Consider the following 14,136-nt stretch of genomic DNA (forward strand, 5'->3'; position numbering starts at 1 on the left):
CTCCGCGGGCAGTCCCCGCATCCCCGCCCGGCCACAGCCTCCTTCCCTCCCCGGGCAGAGCCCGCAGCGCTCCGGGCACTGCCTGCCTCCCTCCCCGGCCTCTGCCAGCCCCCTGCTCGGGCATCCCCAGCCTTCCCCCGCCCCCCCCGGGGCTCAGCCTCCAGCCCCGGCCGCCTCCCGCGTCCCCCCCCCCCCGGCCCCCGGCAGCCCCAGCCCGGCCGAGCCCGGGCTCCCCCCTTCCCCTTCCCCCCCATCCCTCCCCGTACCCCCCCCGCAGCCCCCGCCGCCTCCCGGTCCCCGCACCGGGCTCGCCGCATGGCTCCGCCGCCCGCCGGGGCGCCGCCGGCCCGGGCCGCCGCTGCAAGGTAACGGGGGGGGGGGCACGGAGGGAATGGGGGGGTGATGATGGGGAGGGGGCAAAGTTGCCGCTGGGAGGGGGGGAGCAGGGTGGGGGGACCCCGTAAAGTTGAGCTGTGGAGCTAAGATGCTCCCCCCCCCCTCCCGCCTAGTTGGGTATGGGGGGGTCTGCCCCCCCCCCCCCCCCACCGGGCACCCCTTTGGTCCTACAGCCCCAATATGGGCACCCAGGGGGGCGACCCCAAAGCCCCCCCACTCCCCTCTGCAGGGCTCGGGCTGGGGAGGCGATGCTGGCCCCGCGGGGAGCGGGACGGGGCTGGCTGGGTCCCAACCCCGGGGGTGGGGGGCAAATTGGGGTGCCCAAGGTCACGGTGCCCCGGGGCCGTGCCCGCAGCCGGGGGTCTCAGCCCGGCCCCGCAGCCCGCGGGGTGCTGCTGAGCTCGGCCTCGCCACGATCCCCCCCCGGCCACCGCCGTGTCCCCAGTGCGCGCCTCAGTTTCCCTCGGTGGCCCCAAACGCCGCTGCTGCCAGCGGGCAGCTCCGGGTGCTTCGGGGGGCAGAGCGGCTTCCTAGGGCCTGCGGGGTGGCTTTCCCCGTGCGTGGCTCCCCGTCCGCCAGCCGGGAGGGGGACGGGGCTGTGGGGACCCCCGGCACGGTGGCAGGGCAGCGCTCAGCTCTGCAGCTGGGGCGCCCCGCGGCGTCCCGCGGGGCTGGGGCTGCCCGGCTGCGTGCCCCCGGCCCCAGAGGGGAGCTGGGGTCGCTGCTGGGAAGGGGAAAGGGGTGTGGGGATGGGGCTGTCCCCGCAGCGGGGTGGCCTGGCCATGACAGTGCTTTCTGCTGGTGGAGCAAGGCCCTGGTGGGGCTGAACCCCCCTCCATCCCCCATCCCAAGGCACGCGGCTTGGGAACGCTCCGGGGCCGGGGCTGGGGCGCACGGGTCCCCAAAGGCACTCAGCACCCGCGGGGTGGTCCCAGCCCCGTGCCATGGCCCCGGCCCCGGGCACAAACCCTCCCCGCTGCCCCTGGGCTGGATCAGGCCCTGCCGAAGGCCCCCAGCCCCGGTGCGAGTGCTGGCCCAGCCGGGCCACTCAGCACCCCGCAGCGGGGACGTCTAGGGCCGGGCTCTCCCCGGGGCAAAGAACCCCATGAGAACGGGGCGGCAGGAGCCCGCTGCTTTCTGGCAGCTCGGGGACCGCTGCCCTGTGCTTTGGGGATGTTTTTCAGGGAAAGCAGACGAGAGCAGCACGAATTGGTAACAGCATCCATGCTTCGGGAGAAAGCACGAGCTGGTTCCTAGGGATGGGGGCCAGAGCAGGACCCATCCCATTGCTCCTGCTGTTTCTATCAAACCCCCATTGCCAGAGGGTGTTCGGGACCCTCAGACCCAGCTCCTGCGTATATGTGCGTGGGTGATTGCCCCCATGCCCCCTCCACGCCCAGCCCTGCCCCAGGCCCCCCTCCAGCCTCGCCACGTGTGCCCGCGGCTTGCGGGCTCGCCCCGTCAGCTGGCTTGGAAATTAGCCTCCATCAAGTTAATTGCCAAACCGCTCAAAGCCTGAAATTAAACATTAAAGCTATCACTCGCAGGCGCAGAGCGATCCCCCCCCCCCGCAGCAAGAGGCAGTTCTGGCTGTCCAAGCGGAGGGAAGATGGATTCCCCAGCTCGGGGCGGCACCGGAGCTGCCGGGGACTGTCCCCAGGGGTGCCAGGGGACACGTCCCCTGCTCTGCCAGGCCGGGGGGGACCCTGAGCCGCTGGTCCCTCCCCGGGAGGTTTCCTTGCTGTGGTGCCGAAGGGGCTGTACGTGCCTCCCGCGGGCTCCAGGGACTGCTGGGGGCTTTGGAAAGGGCAGGAGCCGAAAGGAAACCTAAAGGAGAAGAGGAGCGGTGGTAAAAATAGGAGCAGGAGACGGCTGGGGTGCAGCGGGAGGGAGGTGATGGGCACAGGCTGGGCTCCAGGCTTCTGCTGCCTTTTAGGAAACCCAAGTGAGACCCTTCCTGGGACAGGGCTTGCCCAAATCCTGGCTCTTCGGGATGGGAGCCTCGTGGGGTACCCTTGTCTCTCGCAGTGCCCGTGCTGGGGACGTAGCCCGGCTCCCAGGGGACAGCCATAACCCTTTATCCTGCTCGGAAAAAAAACCCAACCTGCAGCAACATTGGGGTCTGCGGGGCATCCCCGGTACCTGACCGCTTCCCCTTGGCCTTGCAGTGACGGGCTGTCCCGGCGGGGACACGCATCCTGAATGGGGCTGAGGCCCCCTGCGCGGGAATATGCAGCCTCGGCGCCGCGGGGGCAGCACCGGGGCAGCGGCCGGCGCGCGGCGGCATGGTGGCGACCTTCAAGATCGCCGTGCTGGGAGCCCAGGGCGTGGGCAAGAGCGCCATAGTCCGGCAGTTCCTCTACAACGAGTTCAGCGAGGTCTGCGTGCCCACCACGGCCCGCCGCGTCTACCTGCCCGCCGTCGTGATGAACGGCCACGTCCACGACCTGCAGATCATGGACTTCCCCCCCATCAGCGCCTTCCCCGTCAACACGCTGCAGGTAGGGGCGCCAGGGGAGAGCCGAGCACCCCCTGCTCGGGGTTGGCTTCCTAGAAGCCGAGGACGGCGACCTCAGCGCTGCAGGACGGGATAAGGTGGTTGGTTTTGTTGTTGTTTTTTTTTTTAATTTATTTTTTATTGCAGCTTTTTCACTTACAATGACTTCCAGCCCTGGAGGGGCTGGATCTCACCCCGTTAGCTTGGCTCTGGCAGTGCCCGTGGCTCCGCTGGGTCTCCTCGTCCATCTGGGTGCTGGGTCCGGGCACTGGGATCCACTCCCATTGCTGTCCTGGGCCAACAAAGGGCTCAAGGAGCACAGCCAAAGCCCTTGGGTGAAAGTCCCGGGGGTCCTGGAGAGCCGAAGCACGGTGTACCCATTGCCTGAAGGCCGCTGCTGTTGTGGGTTTGGGGTTTTGCTGTGTATCTCCAAGGTTCCTCTAAGCCTGCTCCTCTTTCCCTTTGGGAAAGGCCATTTTCCTCTCTATGGGCTCGTGTTTAACCCTGCTGAGCTGGACGAAGCCGGGCTGCCCGTCCCATCCCGGTTCACCCCTGGCCCCGCAGTGGTGCCTGGATTGATCCCAGCAGCACCGACCCCGCCGGCTGCTCCCCAGCTCCGCAGCCGCTGCCACCACCGCTGCCTGCGGGGTTCAGTGGGGGAAAAGGGGATTTTAACCCTCTGCCTCCGCTGGGGCCGGGCTCTCTTGTATTTTTAATCAGCGTAATTACATTGCTCCCGCTCCCCGTGGGGACAGGGTCACGGGGGCTCTGCAGGGCTCCGCGCTTGCCCGAAGCTGCGGGGCAGGAGGTGAAGGGAGCGCTATGGGGGGGGGGGTTAAAAATTAAACGGCGTGTGCAGGGAACGAAAGGTCAGCGAGAGACACGGCCCGAAATAGCAAAGGGTAATTTATTGACATGGCAGACGACGCTCACATACTCAATTAACTCCGTGTCTCGCTGTGATCGAAGGGAGGCGGGCGGTGGGAACAGATGGAGGCTTCCAGGGCAGAGGCTGCCCAGAGGGGAAGGGGAGGACCACGGCGGGGGGCAAACAGCGGCCGGGGCTGCTGGAAGCATCGCTGGGCTCCGCTCCTTGCCCACGAGCAGCTTCCCCGTGGAGATGGCCTGGGAGAGGAGCACGGCCCCAGCTCCCCGACGTCCTGCTCCGGCCCCGAGCGTCCCCAGGAATCCAAACGTGGACGTGGGGAAATCATCCCGGCGTCATGGCATCACGGCAGGCTGCGTCCCAGCACCGAGCCTGCTGGCGTAATAGCTGTAATTTATTAATCTCCCAGAGGTATCAGGGCTTGCTCAGAGTAACCCGAGACACCGGCGCTGTACCGGCCCTCCTCCCTCTGGTAACACAGCCGGGAGCATCGTCTCCTCCCCAGGGACCTGAGCAGAGGTCGGGGCGCTCCCAGCTCCCTCCCGTGCTCTGCTCTGGCTGCTGGGGTCTGCACAAGGACCAAACCGCGCGATGAAACTTTCCTCTCCGTGATTTCCTCCGGTCCTAGGTCTCATTTAGCCTTGTTCCCAGAGATCATAAACTCAGAAGGGGATGATTCAGCGTGGGCACGGGCTTTGCTCGGGTAGCATTGGTGCCTTTTCTCCTCCGTGCGCTTCTCTCCTTTCCAGCTGAACCTCAGGAGGGATCCCTGTGGAGCTGCCTGCACGTGCTGTGACCCCGTGTCACTGCTGCCTGAGCACAGCCCGAAGGCATCCCCCAGAACATAACCCCATGCACACCTCGGGGGGGATGGCTTCATCCCGCAGCGGGGCTGTGCTGGGGATCCACTGGGATCCACAGCGTGGGATCCACTGGGAACCAGGGACAGGCTCCACTGGGGACGCTGTGCTTTGGGGCCGGTTACTGGCGTCCGCAGGAGGCTGGCCTTTGGGGCGAGCTGGCCTGGGCGAGCGCGTGCTGGTGTAGGAAAGGGGCTGAGAGCGGGGTGGATGTTCGCTCCTGTGTCATGCAAAAAGCTCGTGTTGTTCCTGGAAACCCAAGGCTTTTGGAGCATATGCCTTACAGCTCCGAATTTTGGCTGTCCCAGGTCCTGACCTCGCCCCCAGCAGACCCCACTCCTGAGGAGCTGCTGCTCCTCTCCTGTCCCCAGGTCCCCTTCGGCGTCACCTTCCTGCTGCCACCTGCGGTGCTGCCGTGCTGCCGAGCTGCTGGCCTGTGACCCCGCAGCCTCCCCTGCCCCAAACCTGGGGTCCACCACTCCTAAACAGCCCAACGAGCAGCTCTGGGGGAGGGGGGGAAAGCTGTTAACACCCAGGCTTTCAGCCCCCTTCACCCAGCTCTAGTCAAGCTGCCCCCGGGTGGCAGTGCATAGTTGGGCTTTAATCCTCGCCCTGGAGAGGAACAAATCTGAGCTGACAAATCTCGTTATCCTTCCTCCGGGTTGATCGGGGGATACGCGATCTCGGGGGGAGACGCCAAAGAGGGGAGACAGAGGTGTCACAGGGATGGGGGGCAGAGCAGCGATGGGTGTTGTGCTTTGGGGCTGGGGAAATGTGTGGTGAAACGCTCCTGGCCAGGACCCCCACACACCTGCAAAGTGCCGAGGGGCCAGATCCTACAAACGGCTTTCCCCCTGCAAACGCGTCCGGCCCCCAGGCAGTGCGGGGCATCCCCCGGGGCACGCCAGGATTGATCCCTCTCTGCACCTTGCAGGAGTGGGCGGACGTGTGTTGCAGGGGGCTCCGGAGCGTCCATGCCTACATCCTGGTCTATGACATCTGTTGCTTTGACAGCTTCGAGTACATCAAAACCATCCGCCAGCAGATCCTGGAAACGAGGTAGGGGCTGTTCGCCGGCGGGGGCATGCCAAGAGCGGGGCGGTATGGAGGTGGGGACGGGATCCTACAACCCCTTACAGGGCCCCTTACATCCCAGTGCAGATATTGCTGGGGAAAGCACCTTGGGGTGACACGGGGCCCCCTTGGTGGTCACGGAGAGGGACAAGGGGACAGGACGGGAGGTGGCATGCAGCTTGGCGTGCCCAGGTACTGGGTGGGGATGGGGCTGGGTTGTGGCTCTATGGCTCTGCCCTCCCTCACCGCCCTCCCGTCCCAGGGTCATCGGCACGTCGGAGACGCCCATCATCATCGTGGGCAACAAGCGGGACCTGCAGCGGGGCCGGGTGATCCCGCGCTGGAACGTCTCCAACCTGGTGAAGAAGACGTGGAAGTGCGGCTACATCGAGTGCTCGGCCAAGTACAACTGGCACATCCTGCTGCTCTTCAGCGAGCTCCTGAAGAGCGTGGGCTGCGCCCGCTGCAAGCACGTCCACACCACCATCCGCTTCCAAGGCGCCCTGCGCAGGAACCGATGCACCATCATGTGAGCCCCCCCGACCCCGACGGACCCCCCCCGGGCTGTGTCCCCGCAGGACCCCCAGCCCTGCCGGGGTGATGCTCCGCTGGGAGCTGCGCCGGAGGCACCCCGGGCGTTGCTTCCCCTGCGGTGACACTTGGGGACACGGCGCGCCCGGCACGGGGCCGGGCAGGGCGATGCGGTGGCCGCCGGCGGGACGGGTCAGGCTGGGCCAGGTGGGCGGCCGTGCTGCCTGGAGGTGAGGGGTGAGGGAGGACCTTGGCTGGATCCTCGCTTCTCCTCATGAAGGAGCCGCTTGGGGAGAGCCCCGCGGTCCCACCGACCTCAAATTCCCACATCAGGGCTGATCGCTGCGTCCCTGCGCCGCCCCGGCCCGAGCTGGTCGCCTCCATGGGCTCTTGCTGCTCTGTGCCCGACCCGGGCAGTCTGGTTCGGTTCCCCTGCCCCAAAAAGTGCTATTCCCACCCCCACCAGCTCCCTTTCCTTAAGCCTCGTCCACCCCATATGCACCAGCCCCGCAGAGGCTTCGCCCACCCCCGGGTTTGCAGCAAAGCTGCTGCCATCGAACGCTGGGCACAGCTCAGCACCCCGACCCAAAGCTCAGCACCCAGACCCAAAAGGCAGGGGTTCCTGGCTAGGCAGGCGGCGCTTCCAGGTGGATTCAACCCCTGCGGGGGCTTTTCCTAGGGGAAGCTCGCATCCATCCATCCATCCGAGATGGAGACGGTGCCCACACAAAGGCAGCCTCCAAAGCAATAGGGAGCTGGAGTTGCATTTCCACCTTTTTTTCTTAATTCTGTGCACATTCCTAATGGGAAAATGAGCCCCTCTTTATTTTTCTTTCTTTATTTATTTTATTTTTTTATAAATTAATCTTTCGGCTTGTTTCCACTCCGGACTGCCAGCTCATCTGCAGTTTGTCCTGGAGCCCGGGAGGCAAAGTGCAGCCCGAGCTCGTAAATGGTGCCGGGTCCGAGGGGCGCAGGGGTCTGGGCTTTGTCCCTGTGTGACACGGGGATGCTGTGAATCAGGCAACACCAAAAGCCCGCTGCCTCTTCCCCACCGACAGGCTCCATTTCCCAGGAGAACTGCTGTTATCCTGGTAACACTCACTATTCAGAGTCCTTCCCACTGAGCTCTAGCCCACTGCATTCAGCCTGGCCTCGCATCCCGGCCACCCCTCGGTCCCGGCATCCCTGCTCCATCCCTGCCATCAGTCCCCGCTCCATCCCTGCTCCATCCCCACCATCAGTCCCTGCTCCATCCCTGCTGCCCCCAGCAGCTTCTTCAGGAACCAAAACCCCATCCTTGTACCCCAAACAAAATAAGGAAAACACACAGAAAAGTCGATGGGAGGACGCACAGGGCCAAGGGCTGGGGGAGAGCAGCTCCCATCCTCCATCCCTCACCTTCACGGCAAACCCACCGCGCAGCGCCGCCGGCCCAGACCCATCTCACCAGGATTTATCAGCCCACGTTATCGGTCTCTCGCTAGCTTTACCCCTCCAAATTGTTTGAGAAGGAAACTCCTTGGTAAATGCTACTAATAAAGCATTTATACAGTGCTCCGACGTGCACATGTCAGCGACTAAACCAATACATTGTTTGTTATAACCCTGTAGCCTGCAGTTTATAGCACAATTAGTTACAGGTTTTTATAGCATCTATTTAGTATTTTGGAAAAAAAAATGGTTATAAATATAATTGTTATATTCTATTGTACTTTATAGACAGAAGTTATATGAGTATTAACAACCCTCCCTGCTCCGGCAGCAGTGCCCAGCTCCCGGACCACTGCGAGGAGAGCGGGATTGGGGCCAGGACCCCCCAGCATAGCGGGGCTGGGGGCCGGGATGGCAGAGGATCAGCACATCCCCTGACCCCTGCAGCACTTGGGATCGAACTGCCTTGCCCCCTGCCCCGTAAACATGCCCTCATCCCAAAGTGTTACTGCTCTCCCACCACCGCCTCGTCCCGCTCTGCGTTGCCTCGCTCGGCTCTAAGTTCGCGCAGAGATAACCTGCTGCCGGGCCGGGGGGAGGCTGAGGATGTCCTCGGCTGTCCCCAGGGGCAGAAGGGTGGAAAAAAATATTGTTTTCTGCCCCGTGTGTGTGTGCTGAGCCAGGAGGCGCCGCACAGCCCCAGGTGGGCTCGGTGCAGCCCCGATGAGGAAGCTCGCCCTCTCCTCCTCCTGGAGGTGCATCACGGTTTCCTGGACCTGGCTCCCCGTTCCCCCTGTACTTCTCGTTGGAGATTCCCGAGGTGTCTACACCGCCTAAAACACCCCACACCCCTTGACTTGAACTTGAATTAAAATCAGGTCTGTCCCCCTTGTTCTGTACCCGCCTCGCTGCTCCTTGCTTGTGGCGCCGGACCGCTCGCAGCCCCGCCGCGGTGCTGGAAGCCCACTGGGGATGCCGCGTTCCCCCTGGCAGGAGCCCTCCCACCAGCAGGGCTTGCTGCCCACGGGACCAGTCACTGGGGACTTCTCCCTCCCTGCCCGCACAGAAAAGATGCTGGAAGAGAAGAGGCTTTGGTACAGCTCTTATTGCACGAGCACCGACCGCCGCTGCCGCCCCGTGCCGGTGACCACCCTCGCCTACAACGCACCCTGCGGGACACGTCCTTGCCGGACCAGCCTTAATGCAGGGGGGCTGCTCCAACCCCAGGCCCGCGGGGAAATGCCAGCAGAGCGTCAGGGAAATCGCGTCACCCTGCCCTGAGCTCACCAGGCTGGTAGGGCTGTGCGTACTGGAAGGCTCGGGCGTCCTTGGCTCCATTGGGCAGATGGGGAAGACCGAGGCACGTGGTGGTGTCCCCAGAAGCAAATGCATCGCGCTGCCTGCACCAACCTCCCAGGGCTCAGCATCCCGCCCCCACCTTGGGCACTGTGTCTCCCACAAGCAAGGGGTGCCCCCAAAACCCAAGGGGCAGGGGGTCAGACCCACGCCTCCTCATCGTCCTCGGTGAGCCACGCGCCGCTGTCAGCCAGCGAGGGCTTGGCTGCGGGGCGTGCACCCCCGGGCTGCGGGCGCCGTGTCGGGGCTGGGGGGCGATGCTGGCCCCGGGCACGGGGCTTGTGCTGCCCCAGCGGGGTGGGGATGCGCGAGGGGCCCTTCCCGGGCCGATGGTCCCGCCGGGGACGCACTTTGGGCCGCAGCTTCAGCTTGTAGATGGAGGGCACACGCTCAGGTTTCTTGAGACACCGCCGGGGCTTTGGCAGGGTGGCCGCCCTTGTGCCCTGCGGGGCCTGGCCCCCTGCTGCCAGCTCCTCTGTGGTCCCCCCAGCTGGGAGGGTGGCACGCTGCGGGGTGGTCATGGGGGGCTTTTGGGCCACCCAGCTCTCCATCTCCACAGGGCGCAGGGGTTGCCGGCCATGGGAGAGCTCCTCCAGCACCCTGTCGTAGCCCGGTGGCTGTGAGTGTGCCCAGCAGCCCCGGAGCCCTGAGCCCCCCCTGCCATGGCCACAGGTTCCCCCCGGTTCATCCGCCGGCACCCCGGGGCTCTCAGCATCCTTGGCTGGCGGGCTCGTGGCTGGGTGGCATCGCTGGGAACCCTCCCCAGCAGCACAGCCCTTGCACCCGTTTGCAATAGGGGACAGAGAGGTCGGGGGCTGGCAGATGGCTGGGCTGGTTTTGCTGGGGGGTTTAACACTTCTGTCCCCTTTCGGAGCTTGGCTCAAAGAGTTTTGGGGTGATGCTGGATGCCCACGTCCAAAGGCTGCCCTGTTGCCTTCCCGGGGGCTTTTCCTGCTCTGTGATGCACCCCGGGCACCCCGTTCCGGGGAGGAAGAACCGACCTTGACGGGGCTGCGGGCACAGGGCAGGGCAGCGGCAGGGACCCCCACTTGCTGCAGCCTGGCAGCCCCCACGGATGAGCCCCCCCCTTGCCGGGTGCTTTTTGGAGGTGACGGTGCCCGACGCTGGGCACTGGGGGCCTTGCCCCTGCCCTGTGCTGCTGCAGAACGGGGGGTCCCCAGGATGCTCCCAGGCGGCACCTCGCGGACCCCCGCACTGCCCAGCCGGGACGGGGTGGGTGCCCGCTGCGTGGCCCCACGGCCGGGGGAGCTGGGTCGAGCGGGTGACCTCGGCGTTGGGGCCCGTGTCCTGCAAGGAGAGAGAGACGGGAGGGGGGGGGGTCACAGAGCCACCGCGTCCCTCTGCATCCAGGGATGGGACAAAAAGTGCCCTGAAAAGCAGAGGTTTTGGGGTATGAAGCCGCTCTGCACCTCACCTGCCTGAAGGGACCCTCCGGGGCTGCGCTGGCTCCCGGCGAGGGCTGGCAGCCGGCGAGGGGGTGGCGGGGCGCAGGGGGCCGGGGCGGTGGCCGTGGGGGGCGCGGGGTCCCCATGCGACGGGGGGCAGCGGGCTCTGCGAGCGGCTGACCAGCAGCGAGGGCTGCCCGCGGCTGGGGGCCGGGGGGGCTTTGCAGAGCTGGACCTCGTGCTGCACCTGCTGGGGGGTCCCGCTCCTGGAATGCTGCTTGTGAGCTGCGGGGGAAGATGGGGCTCAGCCACCAGCACCGCCAGCCCCCTCCCCATCAACTTTGCGGACCCCAGCCCCAGGGAACGGCTGCCCGGCCCCCCCCGTGCTGTCAGCCAGGGATGCTCCCCGCAGCCCCCAGCACCTCGCAAAGGGGGTTTGGGCCTCGCAAAGGTCCCTTTCCTTCCCAAAGTCTGCCGTGACCTCTAGCGGCCACCCAGCAAGAGCTATACCCCAAAGCAACGATTTCCCAGCAAAGCGTTGGGGTTAGGGGGCCTCCTGCTCCTGAAAACCCCCCAGGAGCCGCAGCAAGCACCCCCAAAAGCAGCAGCAAACACCCCAGGAGCAGCAGCAAGCACCCCATAAGCAGCGACGAGCCCCCCCTCTGCCCTCCCACCGGCGGCTGGCAGGGGCGGGGGGCGCGGGGGCGCGGGCACTCACAGAGCGAGGTGCAGCGGCACGGGTCGTGCTTGTCCAGGTAGTGCTGCAGCGTGTCCCAGCCGCCCCCGACCCGCACCATGACGTGCTCCCGCAGGATCTGCGCGAGGAGCAGCCCGCCGTCAGCCCCGCTTCACCCGGCACCATCGATTTGGGGGGGCGGGGGTGGGGTGTCTCGTCTCCCTCTGATGTCCCTCTGCATGTTTTGTCACCCCAGGGAGGGTGGGAGGCTTTTGGGAAGCTCCCTGGTCCACCGGTGGATGCTGAGCCCTTTGGGAAGCCCTTCAGACCCAGGCAGGGACCGAGCATCAGCCCCAAACAGGGTTTCCATCACCTGTAGGACCTGGCTCCAGCCTGGCCTGGGACAGCAGGTTTTGTCCCACACCCGCAGATGGTTACATCCAAGCAAACCCACACCACAGGCCCAAGCTGCCCTATTTTATGGATAACTGTCAAAACCCCATGTTGGCCCTATAAGGGGGATGGATTTAGGGAGCTTAACAGGGGGCTGAGGCAGGATTGTTGGTGCCCGTGCCCTGAAAGCACGGCACAAAGCGGGCTCACCCGGACAAAGATGAGGGTGTCGGAGTCGCCCACGCGGTATTTCCCGTCCGAGATCTTAATCATGGGGAACTGGACGGGGCAGGTGCAGCGGCTCACCAGGTGCTGGACCTGCGGGCAGCAGGGATGGATCTGCACCAAGGCTCCTGGGGAGGGGGCTGGGGTGGCCCCATACACATCATCCCATCATCCCCATCATCCTCATAACCCCCATCCCCATCATCTCCATCCCCATCATCCTCATCCCTATTATCCCCATCATCCACATCCCTATCATCTCCATCATCCCCATCGTTCCCATCCCCACCACCCCCATCCCCACCATCCCCACCATCCTCTCCCCGCTGTCTCCACCCCTCCATCCCCACCCCACCCTACCATCTGGTCGAGGTTGTGGAGGTCCCGGGGCTCCCTGGGGGGCCGGGGCAGGGGGGTGTCCGTGGGGGGCAGGTGCAGCTCCTGCCGCAGCTCCTCCTCGATCTCCTCCTCCATCTGCACGAGGGTCGGGGCGCGCATGCCGAAGCGGGCGGCGCGGCGCGCCAGCTCCAGCAGGCACAGCACGAAGTTCTTCTCGTTCTTCCGCAGCACCAGGTCCTCCGTCTCGAACATCAGCACATCTGCGGCAGGGCATGGCTGGGCTCAGCCAGGGCAGGCGCACGAGGGGACGGGGACAAACGGGTTGGGGGGCACAGGCGTAGAGAAAACCCGCCCGAGGGGGTGTTATTTCCCCGAGGACCGGCTCTGCCCGCCTTGCTGTGCCATCCCACGGATGCTAGGAGTGTGGCTGGGTCCAGAAAGGGTTGGCATAAAGCCATGGGGCAGACGTTTCCCCTTGGGCATCTCCATGAGGAGATGCTGCGGCTGTTTTGTGCCATCCCGGAGCCATGCACCAGGGGCTGGGTGTGCTGAGGACATTTCACTCCATGCCCACGGCACTTCGCGGGCACCGCTGCTGGTGGGGACATGGTGACAGCCCCCTGCTCCGAGCCAGGGTGCTCCTGGTCCTTATGGCGGAGATGGTGCCGTGCATGGCAGGGCCGTGCGATGCCATGTGCCCTTCCCATTCCCATCCCCATTTTTCCACCCAAGCAAACACATCCACCGCGTGCCAGCACCCTGCAAAGCCACCGCCAAGCCTGGAGGAACTTGTGCAAGCCCAGCCTGGGGCAGAAATCCCAGCTCGGGCACCACCCAGCGCTGGGGTGGCACCGGCTTTGGGGACACACGGGAAAACACCGAGGGCGATGCCAGGAGCGGCTGGAGGGGAATTGCACGCCGCATCTCGGGGCTGCTGGAGCCCGAGGCCTTACCTTTAATACCCATCTCCTTCCTGCACCACTGGATGAAGTTGGAGACGTTGTCCCTGGCCTGGAAGGTGCCCGGCTGCGCCGCGAGGTTGCAGGCGACGCCGGCGGCGGGCAGGCGGAGGCGGCGGGCTGCGGCGGGGCAGGCGCGGGCGAACTCTGCGGCCGCGTGGGCGACGTGGTTGGCGTGGGAGCAGAGCACGGCCCCCGTCTCCAGCACCTCCAGGAAGGTGCCTGCCTCGATGTCCAGGTCGTAGAGCTCCTTCAGCCACTCGGCCAGGTCCTCCTTCATGGCGCAGAGGTACTGCTGGCTGGAGCGGTAGGGACGGATGCTCCGCTCCGCGGCGCCCGGCGTCCCCCACATCGTGCCATAAGATCCCAGGCTGGGAGGAGGCAGAGGGAGAAGGGTGATGGGGACACGGGGAGCTGCCCCGGCCACGTCCCCGGCCCACCTCCCCACTCACCCGGTGCCGCTTGTTCTCTGCCACCAGGGCCACCAGGAGGGGGACACCGCTCGTCCCCTCGAGGGCTGCCTGCCTGCGGGGTGCCGGAGCCCTTCTGGGGTCCCAGGGCTGTGCGAGGCAGCCCGGGGAAGGGAAGTGTCCCTCCTGGGCAGTGGGTGTTTTGTTTCCTTCCCAAGTGCTGCTCCCTTCTCCTTGGTGACAAGGGACCGGCTGCAAACACTCCCCGTTAACCCTTCGGCGCCTGCTGCTCCTCCGGGAGCCCCGCTCCTTCTCTGCGCCCCAGCGGTGGATTTGCCCCCTAAAGGTCCCCAGCTTGGGGCAGCAGGGGGTTAGAGAGCAGCTCCTCAGCACCACAAGCCACTCACAGCCCCAAAAGAGGGGGGATTGCCCCCTCCCCCCCCCCCCCATACCCACCTGCACTGCAGGTGGAGCGACCCGGGGGCCCCACAAGCCCTATCTTCAGGGCTCGGTGCCACCCAGCCACAGCTTTGTACCCATTTTACAGCCTCATAGGCTCCCACTGAGACCCCCCCCTTGCACGCCCACCCTCCCCATGGCGAGAAGAACTGGTACAGACAGCCCCGAGCATGGCTCCATCCCCCTGTGGGGGCTCAGCCCCATGGGGTGCCCAGAAGGGACCACGAGGCCGATC

At 65.6% G+C, this 14,136-nt stretch overlaps 2 protein-coding genes across 3 annotated transcripts; one reads left to right on the plus strand and one right to left on the minus strand.

Moving 5' to 3' along the window:
- Positions 1-245: 245 nt before the first annotated feature.
- RASL10B (RAS like family 10 member B) lies at positions 246-8,577 on the plus strand. Of its 2 annotated transcripts, none has more exons than XM_083806664.1 (4): positions 246-365; positions 2,565-2,897; positions 5,574-5,698; positions 5,976-8,577. In XM_083806664.1, exons 2-4 carry the CDS (start codon positions 2,682-2,684, stop codon positions 6,244-6,246), a joined length of 612 nt encoding a protein of 203 aa, XP_083662790.1. In that variant the 5' UTR covers positions 246-365; positions 2,565-2,681; the 3' UTR covers positions 6,247-8,577. The 2 variants fall into 2 exon arrangements, with proteins under 2 accessions (XP_083662790.1, XP_083662791.1); XM_083806665.1 differs by having other exon boundaries at positions 5,654-5,698.
- Positions 8,578-8,771: 194 nt separating this feature from the next.
- On the minus strand, positions 8,772-13,871 carry GAS2L2 (growth arrest specific 2 like 2). The gene is made up of 7 exons (XM_083806638.1): positions 13,485-13,871; positions 13,027-13,403; positions 12,095-12,333; positions 11,720-11,827; positions 11,159-11,255; positions 10,470-10,725; positions 8,772-10,342 (listed from the first exon to the last, which is right to left on the minus strand). Exons 2-7 carry the CDS (start codon positions 13,382-13,384, stop codon positions 9,175-9,177), a joined length of 2,226 nt encoding a protein of 741 aa, XP_083662764.1. The 5' UTR covers positions 13,385-13,403; positions 13,485-13,871; the 3' UTR covers positions 8,772-9,174.
- Between the last annotated feature and the right edge of the window lie 265 nt (positions 13,872-14,136).

The sequence above is a fragment of the Anser anser genome, assembly GCF_964211835.1.
Source record: "Anser anser genome assembly, chromosome: 20".
NCBI classification, from domain to species: Eukaryota; Metazoa; Chordata; class Aves; order Anseriformes; family Anatidae; genus Anser; species Anser anser.

Bases quoted from the DNA above. Each gene is read 5' to 3' on its own strand.
- RASL10B (XM_083806664.1), top strand. From the start codon at position 2,682: ATGGTGGCGACCTTCAAGATCGCCGTGCTGGGAGCCCAGGGCGTGGGC. The intron at 2,898-5,573 runs GTAGGGGCGCCA...TGCACCTTGCAG, and splicing joins TCCCCGTCAACACGCTGCAG to GAGTGGGCGGACGTGTGTTG. The intron at 5,699-5,975 runs GTAGGGGCTGTT...CTCCCGTCCCAG, and splicing joins CAGCAGATCCTGGAAACGAG to GGTCATCGGCACGTCGGAGA.
- GAS2L2 (XM_083806638.1), bottom strand. From the start codon at position 13,384: ATGTGGGGGACGCCGGGCGCCGCGGAGCGGAGCATCCGTCCCTACCGC. The intron at 12,334-13,026 runs GTAAGGCCTCGG...GCCCTGCCGCAG, and splicing joins GAAGGAGATGGGTATTAAAG to ATGTGCTGATGTTCGAGACG. The intron at 10,343-10,469 runs GTGAGGTGCAGA...CTCTCCTTGCAG, and splicing joins CGGAGGGTCCCTTCAGGCAG to GACACGGGCCCCAACGCCGA.